This window comes from Pogona vitticeps, chromosome 6 (genome assembly GCF_051106095.1).
Source record: "Pogona vitticeps strain Pit_001003342236 chromosome 6, PviZW2.1, whole genome shotgun sequence".
Classification (NCBI taxonomy): Eukaryota; Metazoa; Chordata; class Lepidosauria; order Squamata; family Agamidae; genus Pogona; species Pogona vitticeps.
In genome coordinates this window covers 84,648,434-84,670,752 of record NC_135788.1, presented here as the reverse complement: position 1 = coordinate 84,670,752, position 22,319 = coordinate 84,648,434, and the positions used below count along the sequence as shown (strand labels likewise).

At 42.2% G+C, this 22,319-nt stretch overlaps 1 protein-coding gene across 14 annotated transcripts in view; it reads left to right on the top strand.

Annotated features, from left to right (window-relative positions):
• TANC2 (tetratricopeptide repeat, ankyrin repeat and coiled-coil containing 2) overlaps positions 1-22,319 on the top strand; it is a 297,308-nt gene that overhangs the window by 163,681 nt on the left and 111,308 nt on the right. For all 14 annotated transcript variants that reach the window (XM_073004058.2, XM_078377736.1, XM_078377733.1 and 11 more), the window contains one exon: positions 13,120-13,268. In XM_073004058.2, the coding sequence (XP_072860159.1) occupies positions 13,120-13,268 (149 nt within the window). The remainder of the gene's footprint in view (positions 1-13,119; positions 13,269-22,319) is intronic.

Here is a 22,319-nt window from a genome sequence, read left to right as displayed (position 1 = left end):
GTAAATTAATTTTCTAATTTGGACTTTTTACAGGAAACATTTCAGAAGGAAACTTTTGAAGGGTTACAAGAAAATATGATTTAGATTAATAATGAATGTCCAGGCACCATGGCCTTACCTTTCTCAGTTCAAGCATATAGAACTAATTTGAAGGATAGGATTCCTTCTTTTGCCAGTAGGGCCTATGGCTAAAGATTACTAGTCAGAAATAAATGTGTTGTTCATCCTTCTCCCTCTCCCTCTACAGGAGAGGGTGCATTTCATTCCCCACTGTCATTCATACTGAGATGAAACATTTTGACCCGTTTGGTCATTTCATCTTAGTTGCGTAAGAAGGAATAAGGTAAAACTTCTACAGATTTCTTTATACCATAGCAGCACATACATAATACATCAGGGTTCAAAAGAAGCAAGTTTCTCTTCTGTTGCTATTGGAAGTACAGTGGTGCCTCAACTTATGAATGCCCCTACTTACGCCCATTTCGACTTATGAACAGCTTTGGTTGCAAAATCTTGCTTCAACTTACAACTGGAGCTTCGACTTACGACCGGAAAAATGCAGGGTAGGCGGGGAAAGCGGGAAATTTGAACTGCTTTCAGTTAACTGTTGGTCAGTGAAGAGGCTGCTTGTCTGTGCCTTGTTTGCCTCAGTGATTGGTGTGTGTGGATACAGAGAGAGGCTTTGGACTGCCTGCTACTGCCTGGTACGTACTGTACTTGCTTGGTACTGTACTATACCTACTGTTTTGTGGTTTTTTGCCTTTTTTATTTTTGCTTTTTGGATTTTGACTTTCTTTTTTAAAACAGAGAGACTGTTCTGGGTGAGTACACTGTATTTACTGTACAGGGCTTTTGCAGCTTGGGTTTGGGCTAGGTGGGGGGTTATGTTTCTGTGCTCTGATGGGTCTTGCAGTGTGGATTTATAATGTGAAAAATAGACTGTAATATTAAATTAAAATTAAATGTGAAAATTAGACTGTAATTTGAAAATGTAAAAATTATTTATTTATTTTTGCATTCTGTGGCTCCTAGGGTTTATGTACTGTGACCTCTGTTTTGTTTTAAAATGTGTGGGTTTAAAATGTGACTCCAAAGACTTTTTGTTTTAAAATCAGAACATTTTCTGTGAGGGGCTGCTGTGGTGGCTGCCAAGGTGTAAAATGGAGTTTAGACTCCAAAGTCTTTTTGTTTTAAAATCAGAACATTTTCTGTGAGGGGCTGCTGTAGTGGTTGGCATGGTGTAAAATGGGGTTTTGACTCCATAGTCTTTTTGTTTTAAAATAATGGTGTAAAAATGGGGTTTAGACTCAAGTCTCCCCCCACCATTGTCTTCTGTCTCTCTCTATGTTACCTTTTTATGCTGAGGGGGTCTGTTTGCTGAAACAAGGTGTTGGTGGGTGGGTTTTAAATGGTGTTTGGTTTTAAAATGTGTTTTGTTTAAAAGGTGCTTGGTTTGGTTTAAAAGGTGCTTAGTTTAAAAGGTTTTTTTAGACTCCAAACTCTCTCCCTCCATTGTCTTCTCTCTCTCTTATCTTCTCTTTTTTTGTGCTTAACAGCACAAACCTTTATCTGTGCTCAGTGATGACCTTCTTTCTTTCTTCTTTTCCCCATTGTTTCCTTCCCTTCTTTTCTGCCCTTTTTTAAAAGGTAAGTCATCTTAGGTTAAAATAAGAAAAATTCTCCCTCTAGTGGTAGAGGATGGATTAACCACTTTTGCATTTGTTCCTATGGGAACGAATGCTTCGACTTGCAACCAGCACCTCTACATACAACCAAAAACAGCCAGAATGGATTAAATGGGTTTCAGTGTATTTCAATGGGAAATGCTGATTTGACTTACAACCATTTCAACTTATGACCATCTTCTGGAACGGATTATGGTTGTAAGTCGAGGCACCACTGTAGCAGCTATTGCCTTCAGTCGGACATGCCCCTGGTATTCATCAGAGAGAGGTAGCTGCCTCATGCAACTAATTCCAAGTGTCATGAAAAAGTAAAAAATCATTGTTCAGTTTATTAGTAATCTATTTTATTGCCAGGGAGAGAAAAGCTTTGGGGTTTTTTCTGCATCAAGTGCTAAAATAACTTGGTCTTTCCTGAGTACTATACACACTAGCAAGGGGGAGCATTTGCTGCTCTGGATCACCCAGCCTTCAATGTATTACTTTTATACTTGCAGTGCATTGATGAATTATATAAAGTGCCAGATGCAAAATGATTTCACCATCTTTAAAAACTGCTATTTCTTCCTGCTCTATTCAACAGCCCAGTCTGTACACAAACATAGCCAGCTATCCCAGTGTGAAATTAGACCAAAAGCAAAACTTACTAATATTTTTTCCAATTCATTAATGTGCTGGGTGGTGGTTTAAACTCTTGCCTTTCCACTGGACCATTTCAGCGATGTGGAGAGGGGGGATTTGCTGCTTGGGTAACAGCCTATCCTCCATACTATTTTACCCAGGCTTCGTGCTCTGGAGAGGACACTCCAGCTTCGCATACAGCGTCAAAACAACACGGGAAGTAGCAGTTACCGGTTATAAGTTCTGCTCAATTGGCGTAGAGCAGGACGCCAGGGGCTACTTCTGACGGTGGGAGAGGTCATTGCACCTCACTAGGTAGATACCGCCCGCCTTAAGCTGGGCAGCCCCCAGCCAGTAAGGTGCTACCTCGCCACGGTCTGTTAACCTCACGGGGTGCGTGGGGTTTAGGGTGAAACCCGACAAGCAGATCGACAACCGTGCACCATGCAACAATCATAAGAAAACTTCTGCCCTAAAGCTGGGCACCTGGAATGTACGGACAATGACCCCTGGCTTTCCTGACTACGGCTTTCCTAACGACCTGCAAGAAATAGACGATGTGCGCAAGACAGCTGTCATTGACATGGAACTGAGTAGACTGCAGATGGACATTGTTGCCCTGCAAGAGACAAGACTGCCAGACTCAGGATCTGTCAAAGAAAAAAACTTCTCATTCTTCTGGCAGGGAAAACCATCGAATGAGACCAGGGAATATGGTGTTGGCTTTGCAGTCAGAAACACTATCCTGAGATGCATTGTTCCACCCACTGTGGGGAGTGAAAGAATCCTGTCTCTGCAGCTCCACTCATCAGCAGGACCAGTAACCCTCATTAGTGCATATGCACCAACACTGTCATCCACTACAGAAGTGAAAGACAAATTCTACGACGATCTGGCAGCTACTATCAAAAAAGTCCCTGAAAGAGAGTCACTGTTCATTCTTGGAGACTTTAATGCTAGAGTTGGTGCTGATCACAATTCTTGGCCCACTTGTCTAGGCCGTTTTGGCATTGGGAAGATGAACGAAAATGGCCAACGCTTACTGGAGTTTTGCTGTTACTATGGTCTCTGTGTCAGCAACACATTCTTTAATACGAAGCTGCAACACAGAGTTTCCTGGAGACATCCAAGATCCAAGCATTGGCATCAGCTCGATTTGATCCTCACTAGACGTTCTAGCCTTCCTAGTGTTACGATCACACGCAGCTACCAGAGTGCTGATTGCGATACTGATCACTCCCTGGTGTGTAGCAGAGTAAAACTGCGAACAAAGAAATTGTATCACATGAAAAAGGAAGGAAGACCACGTATTGACATCAACAAGACTCGCGATCAAAGAAAAGTGAAGGAATTTGCCCAAGCACTCGAGGAAACCCTTCCAGGTCCAGCTAATGTAAATGCACCTGAACGATGGGAACACTTCAAGAACACTGTCTACAACACCGCCTTGTCCACCTTCGGCAAGAAGACCAGAAAGATGGCTGACTGGTTCGAAGCCCATTCGGAGGAGTTAATGCCAGCCATTGAGGATAAGAGAAGAGCTCTAGCAGCATACAAAGCCTGTCCTAGCGAGTACAACCTGCAAGCTCTTCGAGCCGCTCGTAGCCAAGTCCAACAGGCTGCCAGGAGATGCTCCAATGACTATTGGCTTCAGCTTTGCTCTCAGATACAGATAGCAGCGGACACAGGTAACATCAAAGGAATGTATGATGGTATCAAGCAGGCCTTAGGTCCATTACAGAAGAAATCTGCTCCCTTGAAGTCTACTACAGGTGTGATCATCCAGGACCGAGCACAGCAGATGGAACGCTGGGTGCAGCACTACTCCGAGCTATATTCCAGAAAGAATGTAGTAACCGAAGAAGCATTAAATAACATTGAGTGCCTGCCTGTCTTGGAAGAGCTGGACAGCGAACCAACCCTAGCAGAAATAAATGCGGCCTTGGATTCCCTCACCTCTGGCAAGGCACCTGGAAGGGACAACATCCCTGTTGAAGTGCTGAAATGCGGTAAGGAGATCATCATCACCGAACTGTATGAAATCTTTTGTCTCTGCTGGAGGGAAGGTGGAGTACCACAGGACATGAAGGATGCAAACATTGTCACGTTGTACAAGAACAAAGGTGACAGGGGTGACTGCAATAACTACCGTGGTATCTCTCTTCTTAGCGTTGTAGGGAAGCTGCTTGCCCGTGTTGTGCTGAAGAGGCTCCAGGTGCTTGCAGACAGAGTCTATCCGGAATCACAGTGTGGATTTCGAGCAAATAGATCCACCACTGACATGGTATTCTCCCTCCGACAGTTGCAGGAGAAATGCAGGGAACAACAACAGCCACTCTTAGTGGCCTTCATAGACCTTACAAAAGCATTTGACTTGGTTAGCAGGGATGGCCTTTTCAAAATACTTCCCAAGATTGGATGTCCACCTCGTTTCCTTAACATCATCAGGTCCTTCCACGATGGAATGAAAGGCACTGTAGTTTTTGACGGCTCAACATCAGATCCCTTTGACATCCAAAGCGGAGTGAAACAGGGCTGTGTCCTCGCACCAACACTTTTTGGGATCTTTTTTGCTGTCATGCTGAAGCATGCCTTTGGAACTGCAACAGAAGGTGTCTATCTCCGGACTAGATCAGATGGAAAGCTCTTTAATCTCTCTAGATTGAGAGCGAAGACCAAAGTCCAACTGAAATGCATGAGGGACTTCCTCTTTGCAGACGATGCAGCCATTGTTGCCCACTCTGCTGAAGACCTCCAACAACTCATGAACCGTTTCAGCAAGGCCTGCCAAGACTTTGGACTAACAATCAGCCTGAAGAAAACACAAGTCATGGGCCAGGGTGTGGACTCACCTCCCTCTATTACCATCTCCACACAAGAATTGGAGGTTGTTCATGACTTTGTGTACCTTGGCTCAACCATCTCTGACACCCTCTCTCTAGATGTCGAGCTGGATAAACGCATTGGGAAAGCAGCCACCATGTTCTCTAGACTCACAAAGAGAGTATGGCTCAATAAGAAACTGACAACACATACCAAGATCCAGGTCTATAGAGCCTGTGTCCTGAGCACACTCCTGTACTGCAGCGAGTCCTGGACCCTTTGTGCCCGGCAGGAGAGGAAGCTGAACACCTTCCATATGCGTTGCCTACGACGGATTTTTGGTATCACCTGGCAGGACAGAGTTCCAAATAGAGTAGTCCTAGAATGAGCTGGAATTTTCAGCATGCATACATTACTGAAACAGCGACGTCTACGCTGGCTTGGGCACGTTGTGAGAATGGCTGATGGTCGGATTCCAAAGGATCTCCTATATGGAGAATTAGTGCAGGGAAATCGCCCCAGAGGGAGACCACAGCTGCGATACAAGGATATCTGCAAGCGGGATCTGAAGGCCTTAGGAATAGACCTCAACAGATGGGAAACTCTGACATCTGATCGTTCAGCCTGGAGGCAGGCAGTACATCACGGCCTCTCCCAATTTGAAGAGACCCTTGTCCAGCAGGCTGAGGCAAAGAGGAAGTCACAAAGGAAGCAAAACCAGGTAGCTGGACAGGGGACAGATTGGATTTGTCTCCAGTGTGGAAGGGATTGTCACTCTCGAATTGGCCTCCTCAGCCACACTAGACGCTGTTCCAAGTCCTCCATACAGAGCACGATACCATAGTCTTTCGAGACTGAAGGATGCCTACTACTACTACCCTCAAGAATACCAAGAAGCATAGTCAGGTTTTCCACAATGCTGTGACAGTGAGAGAAGATGCCACGCAAAGTAAGTAGAAAAAAAAACTAAAGTAAGAAAGTGGCCTGAAATTTGAAAAACATCTTCATAATGGTTCAATATAACCTTTTTTGTTCCACTGATCATTACATTGTTTTGCAAAACAAATCTTGTTATACCCTTGTTACCCCCCAAAGTTAGTGTGTCAAAAGGGATGCTATTATTTGTGACATACAAGTTCTGTGCTTGAAAAAGAAGCCTGTATTTCTAGCCTCAAAATGACAGCAGAGCAGCGAGATTGGGAGAAGGCCTCTTCTTTGGGTTAGGAAGGAAGACATCAAATGGGAGAAAGAGAGATGTTTTCATGATAGTTAAACTCCCTGGCTACATTGTAATAGACACGTGAGATTTCTGGTTTGTGTGCCACAAAAGCAACTTAAAACAATTTAAAACAGTTTCAAACATATTTAAACAGCTTGAGACATACAAAACAATTCAAGAAATTAAAAATATTTTTAAAAACTGTTCATTGTGAAAGGCTCTATAGCCTACTCTAGCCAAAATCTCATGTTCTCTTAAATTCCTATTGTTCATATTGTTAAAATATTTTAATAAAATAAAGGCAAAAAAGAGTCTTGTGATAACTAAAGGGTAATAAGTTTTGCTTGGCATAAGTTTTTTATGGGTTGTGCATGCATCTTATGACGTGTGCTGCCATCCATAGAAGCTTATGTCACATAAACTAGTTAATTTTTCAGAGGGGGAAAAACCTCTTTATTGTTTTTGCTACAACGGACTAGCAGAGAGATCATTATATGGAAATAAAATATTTAATAGTTGAAAAATAGAATGGCTGAAGTTGGTACTGATTTATTGAAACGTTTTCTCTATATCTTCACTGAAGTATCTGAACGGTGATTTCTTTTAGCACTTTTCTGTTTGGCATTGAAAACAGCAACACTTTGGATTTCTATAGTTTGGAAGGATTGTTGTATTCTTAGGCTGAAATCCAGTAGTAAGCGGAGCAGTGGAATGTACATTTATGTTGACTCATCAAACCTCTACTGAGTCCATGAGCTTGCTCTAGTTGTGAGTTACTGCTGGATTTTAGCCTTACTATTGCATTTATTTCAGGTTCCTGTTAGATGTGGTGGTAGTGACTATTCAAATATTTTATAAAAATTGCTATGTAAACCATCTATGGTGTGACTGTGATTCATATATGCTTGAACTCATTACAAGTATTATACCAATCAGATGGCATTCAGTCTGCTTGGAATTCCAGCATTTGTACTTTGATGTAGCATAAACATCTGGGATTTAATAAAGTTCCATTTCCACTCATTCTGCCAAAACTGCACAGGCAGGGTCATTGTGAACACTGAGCAGTTGCATGCAGTATCACATAAGAGGGAGGCCTCACATAATGGCTGTATTGCATTGTTGCCAGTTATTTTCTTTAAGAACCTTATTAATTGTTGTAAGCCGCCCAGAGACTTTTGGGTAGAGTGGGCAGCATATAATTTAAATAAACAAGCAAACAAACAAACAAACAAACTTGATGGTTGTTGTGGGTTTTTCAGGCTCTTTGGCCATGTTCTGAAGGTTGTTCTTCCTGACATTTCGCCAGTCTCTGTGGCCGGCATCTTCAGAGGACTGGAGTAGACCGGCCACAGAGACTGGCGAAATGTCAGGAAGAATAACCTTCAGAACACGGCCAAAGAGCCCGAAAAACCCACAACAACCATTAGATCCCGACCGTGAAAGCCTTCGCGAATACAACAAACAAACTTGAGTTCCATAACTCAATGGAATATAAAAACTCTCCACAAAATAAAAATTACTGATGCTGATAGTGTCCTTCTCTGATAACAGCGTGAGGAAAATAGTTGGTGCCACCTAAAGTACTGATAGTAATGATATAGTCTCACCAAAAGCATAAAGATCTATTATTATTTGTTTTACTATATTTAATTTTATATCCTGATCTTTTCTTTCAAGGAACCAAAGAGTTTGTCAGTCTTCCCAAAATCATAGTATTTGGGGAATGAATGCAGAAACTTTAGTGAGAGATTGCCCAAATGATTCTGAATCTCTAAATCCTCTGAAAATATTTTATTTATTTCTTAGTGTAAACCACTGGTTTCCAAAAGTTGGAATAATGCCTTGATGGGTTAACTTAATTCTGTCTGAAAAGCTTCTTTGTAGTGGCCTCTGTGAATGCACACAAATGGGATGTTCAGAGATTCTAGACCTTTTGGAAAAGAGAAACAGTTAGGTCCCCCCCCCCCCTTTCAGGGTATGAACTCTGCCTCCTCAACCTTCCTTTCAGTTCCCCTAGTCCGCGGTTACCATATAACAGGGGTCATCAACCCCTGGTCCGCGGCCCAGTGCCGGTCTGTGGGCTTGCCGGAACTGGGCCACGGACATGGATCTTCCCCCCCCTCGTACGCATGGGGGGGGCGTGTCGCGCTTGCTCGTGCTAATAGTCAGTGTAACAATGTGCTAACCATTCCCCCAGTGCCCCTTCCAGGAGAGCAGCACCCCTTCCCTGCGGTGAAGCTGCTGCGTGGCAGCCCGCCCGGGAAGTGCTGATGGCCCAGCGCCACCCCACCCAGGGTGAGCAGGCAGGCGGGAGCAGGAGTGCGATCCTGCTGCTTCCTGCCTGGCTGACTCCTGCTGAACAGGAATGGTGGGCCGGGCCGGGCTGCACAGGGTGCTGCTGCTTGTATGTGGAGCCTTGGAGGTTCCGGGAAGGCGGCTTCCCCACTGCCACCGCCCCTGAGTGCGGCTCACCTTCTGGGGCCTCCCGTTGAAGCCTCGCTCCCGCCCTTGCAGCGTCGGCTCTGTTGCTGGCCGGCAGCCCTTGCCTCCGCCTTCTCCCATAGGGGAAGCATCCCCCGCCAATGGAGCCCCACTTCCCTCGCCAATGGTCCATTCTTTCCATCACAACCTTGCTCCTGCCCTTGCAGCGGCGGCTCCGTTGCTCATGGCGGCACTGCCCGGCAGCCCTCACCTCCTCCTTCTCTGGTAAGGGGAAGCATCCCCCGCCGCCTGAGCCCCACTTCCTTCACTGACGGTCCATTTGGGCGGCTGGTGTGAAGACAGCAGAGCGACTCTGGATCCGGCAGCACCACAGTCGCCCCTTCAAGGGGTGTCACTGGCCCCGTCTCTGCCGGGGGCCCCAGGGCAGGAGTGGCATCTGCTGCTGTTTGTCAGGTGGGTCGGGTTGGAAAGAGCCGCCACTTCCTTCACGCCAGCCGCCCGAATGGACCCCCCCTGTCAAGGCATCACTTCCCTGTGGGGGATCTGCCCGCCTTTCAGGTGGGTGAGCCTTTCATCTCCCTCATCTCAGCATGCGCCTCTCCCTTCAGCCATGAGCGCTGCCTCGCTTACATCCCCCCCGCTTCCATCGCTCGCTCATCCTCTCTGTCCTCTCTCACACCCCCTGGAACTGAGCTCCAGCCAGTGCAATTCCCACAAAGTGGGCAGGTTCTTGTAGGAACCCGCTCCACAGAACTCTTCCAAGTGAGCATAGAGGAGAGCTCTCACATTTCTCCCGGGCTACTGCTCCAACTGGGTTTGGAGCGAGCACTCTCGGTGCGCTGAGTAAAGCAACCCACCCACTTCTCATTTATGCTGTCAGCTGAGTTTTCCTCCCTTCGGGAGAATTCTAATCCGCTTCTCGGGGTTGGGTTCCCAAGATCTCTTTCAGTCCTATCAGCCAGTTTAAAACAGGGCTCCCCAGATGGGCAGCCGTAGCATCCTTCCCTTCCTTGGCATTTCTTCAAGCAGTGTAGTTGGAGTTCTTCAGTGTGGGAGTGAGCCTGGTGGAACTTGTTGCATCTTACTTTTGAGTAAACTTAGGCAGGTTTTCTGGAAAGTTTAGGATTGAGACACTCTGATGCATTGCACTTACTCCCAATTAAGCAAGCGCAGTTGGAAAGCCAGACATATTGAAATGGGTGGCACTTGTTTGACAGTGAGGTCTCTGTTGCCTGTGTAGTGGGATCACAAGACTCTCCCCATTTCTGGCGAACTTAGTCTGGTGCCATAACATTGCGAGGTGTCTCCCAAGCCCCCCGCCCCGCCCCAGGTGTGAGATTCTCCAAAGCGAACCTCTCAACAACAGATGCCGCCTGGCCGGCGCTCGCTTTCCTTTTCCTCTTGCGGGAAGTGTCGGCCGTGCAGGAAGCAGTGGTGGGATGCACCGGTGCTCCTGCCCAGTGGCTGGTCGTTGGCGCTTCCTGGGCGGGCTCCCCCACGACGGCTTCCCTGCAGGAAAGGGGCACTGCTCTCCTGCAAGGACCGCTGGGGGAACAGTTAGTAGCACATTGTTACACCAACTCTTCGCACGAGCAAGCGTGACACACGCACCCATGCATGTGGGGGTGCCCCACCCCCCAACCGGTCCATGCACTGAGCTCGCACCCCCCAAAACGGGCCGCGGACCGAAAAAGGTTGAGGACCTCTGCCATATAAAGTAGGTATTTAAATACTGTAAAGGTATTAAATACTATAAAGGTATCCTTCTGCGAAGGATAAACCCATTTGTGTGAATTCACAGAGGTCCACTAGAAGAATTATGGTTATAGGTGGGTAACCTAACTTTCTCCTTCATTCTATCTTAGAACTTTCATGAACTGTAAAGTACAAAAACTGCTTGTACTTGTTTTTAATTTAATTTTTTCCTAAGTTTTTGTATTCATTTTTTTACTTTAAATTATTATTTTAAAATTGCTGCTGGTATTGATGTTAAGAAGAGAGAGGTATAAAGGTTTCTCAAAGATTCAAAGAGAGGGACATGATGCCAAAACATTTGGGAACCTCTGCTGCAAGGGAAGATGATAGACTACAGCACACAGTAGTTTGAAAATAATTTATAGTAAGGTACTAGCTTTTACAAATGCTATAAAATGCTACCTTACATATACTGATGTCAATATAGCTGGTCTTTGAACGTATTATATGCATACTCTTGTCCCCTCCTGCTTCCCTGCTGATAGAAGAAATAACACACAAGGTTTTATGAGGAGGAGGAGCAACAGAGAAAGGTGTCAAATGAACTTTCTGCCTTGGGCTTCTCAGTGTCCTGAAAAGGCCTTGTGCATAGGGTTTCATTGGTTGTAATGCATATCCCAAGTCCCAGGGCATCATACTGTAGCTTCACATGTCACATGTGAGCAATACAGATCTAACTTCGGAGAAAGAGTATATACCTAAATATACTTGTAATTCTCATTGAGTTCCATTTTCAGAGAAAAATGGAATATAAAACTAGTAACAAAAACTCCTGAACTTGGCTACACAGTGAAATTGGTCTTCTGTTGATACATATTATCTTCTGTTTCAACATTATGCATAGTTCACTCATCTGGTACTATGAAAACGCATACCATCATTACGGAGTGCTGTGTGAAGATGCACTGAATTTTTTAAAGTGTATATTAGTTTAGCAAACTATGTTTATCCATCTCATGTAGTTGCTTTAGATTTTTAAAGAAGAATAGGGGGACAGAAGTGAATGCTTTATTCAAGTATATTGCAGTTTCATCTTAGACTTGCCAAGGCTTCTTGTTAAGTAGTGGCATGAAACCACAAGTGTTATGAAAATCTCTTCCTTCAATGTCTTTTCATCTGTATGGCATTGGTTACACAGTGAAATTGGCTTCTGCTATTGATCGCTAACATCATAAAATATTACATTTATAAAAAACTGCTTTGTTATTTTCTTTTACTTTTAAAAGACAAGCCACAGTAGTCATACTGAATAGTTGTACTTCCACATACATTAGAAATCCTTTCAGAAAACAGTTGTTTAAAAGTCAATAGATGAGCTTTAAACCTGAAGTTGCAAGACTTCTTCCATGAACCAATATTGACTATTCCTGTGTCAATAAATACTTTGCCTGTCTTCTCAGTGTAGTTAATAATGCCAGATCTGGTTAGAGACACAGAGTGTGTTTGCTCAGCACTTAACTTGAGTGATTGATAGAGTACATACAGATTGTCAGAGTGCACAGCCAACAACACATACTCCAGGATTTGTTCTCCAACATCCAGCAGAGGTTACTTGGGGAAGCAGCAGAATCTACATAGGCTGAAACTACATCCTGCTCAGTATCTTGCTTTGTAAGTTCTTTTATAAAGAAATCTCAACTGCTACACTACTGGTATTGGTGAAATATACTTCTAGAGAAAAACAACCTGTCTTTTCTGTGAGCATTCACTTGCTGGCTAATGTGCCAATATAACAACTTTCAAGAAAGATAAAAAAGAAGAAAAAGAAGAGGCCATTGCTTGTGTTAAGACTGAATAGAATAAGACAAGAGATGCAAAAAACTTGTACAATAGGGTCTTGGATTTCTTCTATTAGACTTGTTGCTAGGTAATGTAATATTGCTTCAATAAACTGAGCTTCCACCTTGAGGTGCCATCAGTCTCAGTTCATGCCCCCTTTCAGAAAATGGAAGTTCAAAATAGATCACCCATCTGGAATTGCATTTGTTTCCCTAAATCCAACTCTTACATTAAAAATTGTAAGATTGTAAATATCTGGGCTGAAACATGAGGCACAAATATTTAGATAAAAATTAAATAAAAATATATAGCATTTTCTAATGTATAGTGCATTAACTCTCATAGAAGTATATGTATGTAGACTTCTTGATTTAACATTTATGGAAGTATTCCTAGGACTTAAAAACAGTGCCATATAATCCTCTCTAAGAAGAATTTAGGAACTAAATTTTGCCATATAAATATGTGAAATGTTATGTAACATTTAAGAATCAGGTAGTTTTTATGAATCCAGAAATAGACTATTTATAAAATTAGTTTTAACTCTTAAGTTACAGTTGGTGGTTGGATAGTTTCAGTCCTACAGATGCAATGAGAGAATTTATACAGAACTGATCAAACTACCCTTAGAAGAAGATGAGAAAAGAAACTATACTCATTTCACAGGCATTCACCTAAATATTGAAAAAGTGCATTGGGATGGAAAATCCCTGGAAAACATTGGATAATGACCTGCCTTGGTGGCATAAAGCAGAATTTATACAGCTGATAATCCATTTTTCTTTCCCGGTACAGGTGAAGCTGAGCAGGAGCTGGGACCCCCACCATCTGTAGATGAGGCAGCAAATACACTCATGACTCGCCTGGGTTTCCTTCTGGGAGAGAAAGTCACCGAGGTGCAGGCAGGACATCAGTACACCATGGAAGTACAGGAGGAGAATCAGGTGGGCTTATCACCTTTCCTATATTGATAGTGATTTCATTGTGTCCTGATCTTCACATAGTACTTACTTTGTTAAATGAGGGCTCAACTACATAAGGATGTTGTTCCATGTTGATTTGGATTTTTCTAAACCAGGCCTCTGGCAGTTTCCATTGCTAAAATCATTGAGTTCTTACTTGCACAGAAATGCTTAATTATCCCATTGCAAGGGTCCTCACCACATAAAATTTTCTTTTTCACCAGTGTGAAATAGTAACTCAAGCCTAGTGAAAGATGTGTGCTGGCTAGATGTGTCTGCCTGGTTCCTAGGTAAAGGTAAAGGTTCCCCTTGACATTTAGTCCAGTTGTGTCCGACTCTAGGGCGTGGTGCTCATCCCCATTTCCAAACCATAGAGCCAATGTTTGTCCGAAGACAGTTTCCATGGTCACATGGCCAGTGCGACTAGACACGGAACGCTATTGCCTTCCCACTGAGGTGGTACCTATTTATCTACTTGCATTTACATGCTTTTGAACCGCTAGGTTGGCAGGAGCTGGCACAAGCAACGGGAGCTCACTCCATCTGATGGATTTGATTTTATGACTGCTGGTCTTCTGACCTTGCAGCACAGAGGCTTCTGCAGTTTAACCCATAGTGCCACCACATCCTTTCATTCTAGGCAATTACCTATGGCCAAATTACACACCAAAAATCATGAAAGAAGGTGTGTTTTTTGCTTGTTTGTTTTTGGTTTTGGTTTTTAAGGATTCATTCATGTGCACCAACTCACACACATATTGAGATGTACCAGGAAAGCTTAACAAGGCAAACCCTGCAGTGGTGAAGGCTAAAGAAGGGGCATTTCTGTCATTTCTTTGGGCAGGAAAAAAATTGATTAGTTGCTTAGGCACTTTAACATGCAAAACTATTACTTTGATTCCTCCTTACTCTCCAAACTAGGAAAGTGAGAAATTGTAACAAAATTGGGGTGCTCTGCTCCCTCGTTTCCTCTTTCTCCATATCAAGCCACTGTAGGTAGAAATATTCCTGCTGCTTATCTTGCAAAAGCTCCTGGCATGTAAGTTCCAACAGTCAAGATGACTCAGTGTCTTTCCCTTCATCTCAAGTCCCCACTACCACTACGTCAGGCCCAGGAAAAAAAGATACACAAATCACACTATGCTGGCTTTGACTATATTTGTAAGCTGGCATCAGGAACAGCAAATGGGGAGGAGGAGGAGGAGGAGGAGGAGGAGGAGGAGGAGGAGGAGGAGGAGGAGGATCATCTTTAGCTTAGAGTCATTGGAAATCAAAGTGCAAGGAGGGGGCAGAAAGCAGCACTGATCCAATGCAATATTATTTTGGCAGCAGAAAGTTTTTAACAGAATACTAGTGTAAACAATCACACATCCCACAAACCAAAGCAAAGCAATGCATAGGGAATAAACACAAAAAAATGATAGCCATTGCTGACCAAGCAAAATGTATTGAATGATCAGGAAAAAGGACTTGAAATAGTTTCATATTGACAACGCTAGTTGCAGGAAAACCTGTGGGATAAACTGCAGTGTAGTTCAGCTCTGAGATGCATTGAGGAAGCCAATTTGCAGAACGGATTTTTCATAATCTGAAGGCCGTGGAAAAAGTTGGTTGCTACATGATAGCTAAGGAATATTCTCATTGGCAGTGTCCTCACTAGCAAATCCACAAATGTAGCAGAGTTTAGGAGCCTCTGTTCCAGTTAATGCATAATAGCCAAATAATATTTTGGGATATTAGGTAGTGGGAAACTGTCTTAGGTTCCTACCTCACACACCCCATCTTTGGGAATGACTTAATTATGTAGCTCTCTAGAGGTTGGTTGACCTTCCTTATATAAGGTCAAAGTAAGGGGAAATGTTCTGGTTCTGCCATTCTGTCACAATAGTGTGATCAAGAAAATGAAATCAGGTCATGCGTTTTCAGTGACTGCTATTAAATTGAGGCCATAAAGTAAAGCTAGGACCCAGTTACTATGGGAAGAAGTCCTTTTGTTGAGTTTTGGCTGGTGTGTCAGTCATTTCTTTCTCTAAAAAAAAATCTTGCCAAACCCAGATTAGATTACTGTGACAATGGTTGAATTTGGAACCAACAGCTGATGCAGAATTCTGTATCCAGATTAATGTCTAGTGTTTTCTTCTCTGGTCACATTATACTAGATTTATTCTAATTGTAGTAATATTTTATTAAGAATATTTTAAATAAATAAATTAATTTGGCCTAACTAATTCAGAATAGGAGGGCCTGGCATGCTGTGGTCCATGGGGTCACGAAGAGTCGGAAACAACTAAACGACAAATTCTAAATGAGAATTTTGATTCAGTTCTGAGAAACAGTTTAAGATTTGCACTACTGCTTTGACTGGATTTACAGTAATATTTGTGTTCCATTTTTGTGCTTTCCATTTCTCAGAGTAGTATTTGTTTAAAAATATTTCTATACTTATTGTTCTTAGCTTTAATATTACCTTTTAATAATGTAATATGCCTCTTTATACTCACTGTTCTTAGCTTTAAAGATTGTCTTTCAATGTTGTAAGCTGCCCTGGGTCCTTTTCAAGGAAAAAGCCGAGGTAAAAGTATTTTAAACAGACAAACAAACAAACAAACAAGATTTTGAGCCCACTTCAAGATCATAAAGGGACCATGATATTTGAAGTACTGGTTCATTCCACTGACACTGTGTTCCATTCTTTAGACTTGCAATAGAGCCTTGGTGATGGTAGTGGCCTTGTTATAGAACCTTCTCTTAAAAGAGGCTGTTTCTTCAGTGTCTTTTATAGAATGAGTTGAGATTTGTTCTGTCCCAACCAATACTTAATAATAAGTATGTACCATCAAGTCATTTCCAACATACGGTTGCTCTCACAGGACTTTTCGATATAAAGGACACAGAGGTGCTTTGTCAGTCCCTCTGGGATCCTGCAACATGCCCAAGGCCACGTAACTAGCAGGGTGTTTATTCCCACTAGAGATACTGTGGAGACATAAACTCATGGTTCCTGGTTCTGTAGGTCAATGCTCCAACCTTCTGAGCTGAACCAACTCTTAGTACTTGTTAATCTTAGTGGCTGTGTATCTGCTTTATCTACTTTATTGTAGAATAGAGCAGATACAGATATTGTGTTGGCAAAGTGTAGCCACACACATGCTGGATTTTTTAAAAAGCCAGTTTTAATAATCTCAGAACAACAATGAGTAAGGTCTCATGGCAGGAGATCCTAACAAGAAAAGAAGTCCAAGAATGGTGGGAGTTTCTTTAAAAAAAAATAATAAAAAAAATCTAAAAGCACAACTACAAACAATTCCAATAAGAAAAACAATGGTGAGAGACAGCAAAAAAGGCCAGTGTGGCTTCACAAAAAGCTCAACGAGGACCTGGAAAAAAAAAGACATATATAGGAGGTGGAAAGGAGGCCAGGTCACCAAGAAAGAGTACAGACAAGAAGCAATGAAACAGAGGGATGGCATTAGGAGAGCAAAAGCTGGCAATGAGCTGAGATTAGCTAGAGACACTAAAAGCAATAATTAAAAAAATTCTTCAGGTATGTGCGAAGCAAAAGACAAAGAAAAGAAAAAGTGGCACAGCTACTCAATGGAGATGGAAAAATGATAGCAGATGATAAAAACAAAAAACGGCAGAGGTGCTCAATTCATATTTTAGCTCAGTCTTTTCCCAAAGGACAGACTATGAATCTCCAGACAAATGGGAAGTGCAGGTGGAGGGGACAGGATTGCAGCTGGAGATTGATAAATAGTCAAAGAATTACCTTACCACCTTGAATGAGGGCCAGATGAACTGCATGCAGGAGTACTGAGGAAATTGGCTGACGAACTCTCAGAACCACTGTTTATTATTTTCTTGAAATAATTGGAAACGGGTGAGGTGCCAGATGATTGGAGGAGGGCTAATGTTGTTCCTGAATTCAAAAGGGGCAGAAAAGAGGAACCTGGGAGCTACAGGCCAGTCAGCCTGATGTCAATCCCAGGGAAATTGCTGGAACAAATTATAAAAGGGTCACTATGCAAGTGCCTAGAAAACAATGCAGTAATAACTAGAAGCCAACACAGATTTTTCAAGAACAAATCTTGCTAGACTAATCTGATCTCATTTTTTGATTGGGTAACCTCCTGATAGAGGGAATGGTGCAGACATAGTATATGTTGACTTCAGCAAAGCTTTTGACAAAGTGCCCCATGATATTCTGATTAGCAAGCTAACTAGGTGTGGGCTGGATAGATCAAGTATCAAGTGGATACACAATTGGCTACAGAATCATACTCAGAGGGTGATGATCAGTGGCTCCTTCTCCAACTGGAAGGAGATAACAAGTGGGGTACCCCAATGCTTAGTCCTGGGTCCAGTGCTCTTCAACGTTTTTATTAATGACTTGGATGAGGGAGTGCAGGGAATGCTTGTCAGATTTGCAGATGATGCACAGTTGGGTGGAATAGCTAATACCCTGGAAGACAGAAACAAAATTCAAAGTGATCTAGATAGGCTTTAGCACTGGGCTCAAAACAACAAAATGAAATTCAACAAAGAGAAGTGCAAAGTACTGCACCTCAGGAAAAGAAACCAAATGCATAGTTACAAGATGCAAGATACCTGGCTCAGCAATGCTACAAGTGAAAAGGATCTTCGAATTGTTATAGATCACAAGCTGAATATGAGCCAACAGTGTGATGTGGCTACAAAAAAAGCAAATGCTATTTTAGGCTGCATTAACAGAAGTATACTAGGACAGTGGCATCTATGGTGTTTCTTTATGACGTTCCCCTTCTGGACATCTGCACCTCTGCCACATGGTCACAGCCATCCACATTTATCAAGCACTACAAATTGGACGTTTGGCAGAAATCTGATGCGGCCTTTGGACATGCTGTGTTATCCTCTACCTTGACGTGACACCCTTCTCCGGGTGAGACAGCTTGTTAGCCACCCAGGGTGTGATTCACCGAGGCCACGAAGAAGAACAACAGGTCACTCACCTGTAATTGTAGTTCTTTGAGTGGACCTCTGTGATTCACACATCCTGAACCTGAACTCCCCACTGTCATGCCATGCTCATTTATGCAGTGGTTGACCTAACTGAAGGGAGAGTCTTTGCACTAAGGTATATATACTGAGGGGGAGGGGTCTACACTAATGCGTTTTTTTGCTGCCACAGAAGTGCTAGAATATTCTGACGAGGCTCCCCGCATGTGCGGATTACCTAGGGTATGAATCACAGAGTTCCACTCGAAGGGACGTGGTGACGCTGCAGGTTAAACTACAGAAGCCTCTGTGCTGCAAGGTCAGAAGACTAGCCGTTGTAAGATCAAATCCATGTGACGGATTGAGCTCCCATCGCTTGTCCCAGCTCCTGCCAACCTAGCAGTTCAAAAACATGCAAATGCAAGTAGATAAATAGGTACCACCATGGTGGGAAGGTAATGGTGTCCTGTGTCTAGTCCGTGACCACGGCAGCTGTCTTCGGACAAAAGCTGGCTCTATGGCTTGGAAACAGAGATGAGCACCACCTCCTAGAGTCGGACATGACTGTCAAGGGGAACCTTTACTAACCTGTCATTTCCAAATCCAGGAAGATGCTAGTTCCCCACTATTCAGCACTCATTAGGCCTCAACTTGAGTATTGTGTCCAGTTCTGGATACCACACTTCAAGAAGGATGCTGACAAATTGGAGTAAGTTAAAAGGAGGGCAACAGGCATGATCAGGAGGCTGGAAACGAAACCCTGTTAGGAAAGACTGAAATAATTGGGCATGTTTAGCCTTGAGAAAAGAAGACAGAGGGGTGATATAATAACAGTTTGAAAGACTGTTATACAGAGGAGGTGCAGGATCTGTTCTCAGTCAACTCTGAGTGCAGGACATGCAACAATAGGCTCAAGTTACAGGAAGCGAGATTTCAATTGAATGTGAGGAAAAACTTCCTAACTGTTAGAGCAGTAAGACAGTGGAACCAGTTACCTTGACAGTGCTCCAACACTGGAGGCATTGATGAGAAATTTAGACAGTTACCGGGCAGATATATTTTGATTTGTAGTCCTGCGTCGAACAGGGGGTTGGATTTGATGGCCTCATAGGCCCCTTCCAACTTCACTATTCTATGAGTTCAGATTTTAAAGCTCTTTTATTTTGATTGATATTTTAGTTATTGTAACTCTTTTTATGGCAAAAAGATAATGTATAAATATTTTTATAGATTAATAAAATGTCTCCAAAGGTGAGAATGCATAGACTGGTGACCTTGTCTGACATGTATTCCATATTTGAAGACATTCCTTTTCAGGCTATAAAGTGGCCACATAGAGTTGAAAATTGATTTGAGGTAATTGGTTAGCAGTTTATATCTGAGGGTAAAGAGCCTGCAGATTTTCCACCTATAATGGAGGTGTCCAGCCTTTTGCTGTCAGGCAACCTATGTGGGAATATTGAATAGCCTCAGATATTATGAGAAACCCATTCCTGTAGAATTACCATTTCTCTGAATATCTGTGGCTCCAGGTTTAGTTGCTTTAAAGTGAGTATCATATAGATGACAACTAGAGAAGAAGCATGTCTAGGTGGCCTTGACAGTAAGGTTGTATGTGAAGTTCTTATTTTTTTCAATTAAGCACTTAATTGAGGACATTAAAGGAGAGACATCTATTCTAAAATTAAAATAAAAAGAAATATCTTATGTTTACAAGAACAAAAAACACTTCTGGAAGCAAGTTTAGCATTTGGGAAAACAGTTGCTCTCTGTGGTGGATTTATATCTTAGACCTATTCTTCACATGAACAAGTTTGCATGTTTCTGATGGGCTCTTAATACTTGTTGTATTTTATGTATATACCATTCCATAGTGCTAGAGCATTCACTGGGTGGTTTACTGCATAATTATGGAAACAGCAACTTGCCTCTTAGGGAGCAGAGTACTCATTTTACCAACCTTGGAAGGATGGAAGACTGAGTTAACCTTCAAGTAGCTACCTGAACTCATCAGGATCGTCTGTAGGCTGGACACAACTAGTTGTAAAATGTTTTATTTATATATATATGTTTTATATATAATATAAATGTTATAATATAAATGTTATAAATAATATATATGTTTTATATATATATAAATGTTATACAGTGGTGCCTCGCATAACGTTTTTAATTGGTTCCAAAAAAAAAACCTTATGCGAAAAAAACTTTATGCGAAACACCATTTCCCATAGAGATGCATTGGAAACCGGTTAATCCGTTCCAATAGGCACGGATTGCCGTCCTTAAGCGAAAAAACCCATAGGAAACATCGTTAAACGATACAATGTATCCTCCATTGGAATGTATTGTAGCTGACTCAATATGTTTCAATGGCTTTGCTAAGTCAATTTTTGCAAAATTAAGTGTGTCATAAAAGGGTCAAAAATGGTTTTAAATGCTTGGATTAGCTTCTGCACCCTCTAAAACGGATGCAAAAGTTAATTTGGCTTTGATCTGACTTTTCGTTAATTAATGGTGAATTTTTTTCCTCCAACTTTTGACAGCTGTCAAAATCTGACAGCTCCATTATTTCCTATGGGGGAAGAAAAAATTCACAAAAAATTAATGAAGACTCAGCAACTGTTCTAGATTCTTGGGTTCGTTAGAGGACCCCCTAAGTTGTGTGCAAACCTGATTTGGCTTTGATCTGAACTTTCGTTAATTTTTTGTAAATTGTTTTCTCCCCCATAGGAAAGCATGGAGCTGTCAGATTTTGACAGGTCCATTGGTTCCTATGGGCCAAAAAACAAAAATTCACAAAAAATTAACGAAAAGTCAGATCAAAGCCAAATCAGGTTTGCACATGTCTTAAGGGGTCCTCTAACGAATCCAAGCATTTAGAACCGTTTTTGACCCTTCTAAGACACTTTTTTAATTGAAAAAAAACACATCGTTAAGTGAAGCAGGGGACCTAAAACAAAAAACGTTAAGCGAAGCATGGTCCCAAAAACGCTATGCGAAAATCGCCCATAGGGAAAAACGTTATACGAAGCACAATCTGACTCTGAAAAAATAAACGTTAAGCAAAAAAACGTTAAACGAAGCAAACGTTATGCGAGGCACCACTGTATATATACAGTGGCAGAACAAACACTGAGTATTAGTGGTATAGTAGCATCAGAGGTTGTTTGACATTACTTATGTCTTTCTAGCACTACAGTTTATTGTACATGATGCTCTGCGTATTATTATTGAAGAAAATCCTGTAAGAAATTAGCGAATACTGAGCTCACCAGTAAATACAGTATGCTTAGAATTGCAGCCACTTCCCTATTTTTCAAAATTTCTGGCTTTTAAGACATAGGGTGAAATCCTCTTATATAAATTATACCTGCAGAAAGGTGATGTCACTAGCAGAGGGAGGTTTTCTGTCATTTAACCTCCCTCCTCTCTCTTTTGGCTTATCTGATTCAAAGGTCTTCCGGTTTATTGTGTGGAAAGTGCAGGACAGAAGGAGGATATCCTTAATTACTGCAAATCTTCTCCTGCTGTTAATGTCATTTTTCTATCCCATGACCCTCATGGCTTCCATGCCATTAAATAGCTTACCTGCAATTCAGACAAGATGCATAAGAGAAGAAAAACATGCAGCACATAACTTAAGAATAGAGTGTAATGCTAGAATGACATAAGTATTGTTAAATAATTTCTGCTATTATTATAACATTAATGCCCACTGCTTGTTCTGTCATTGTGCAATAAGCACTGAATCTGTTTTCCATTAAATTTCAGAATCCAGTGTGTCATCTACAGTTGCCCTATCAATATCTGTAGTTCTTTTTTTAAGTACCTGGTAAAGTTTTCACAAACTGAAGACTTTAATGTTAGCTGAGAACTGCAATCCTGGAAAGAGTCGATAAATGCCTATTTTGTGACAACTTTGCCCTGTTCCCTGATGAGAATAATGGCAAACATTAATAGCGGTAGCTGTGGATACAGAGAAGTAAAGTCATATTCCTGTGAACTGACTCGTTTTTAAGTGCCTGCTGTTGCTAGGCCGATCTCAAAGTACAT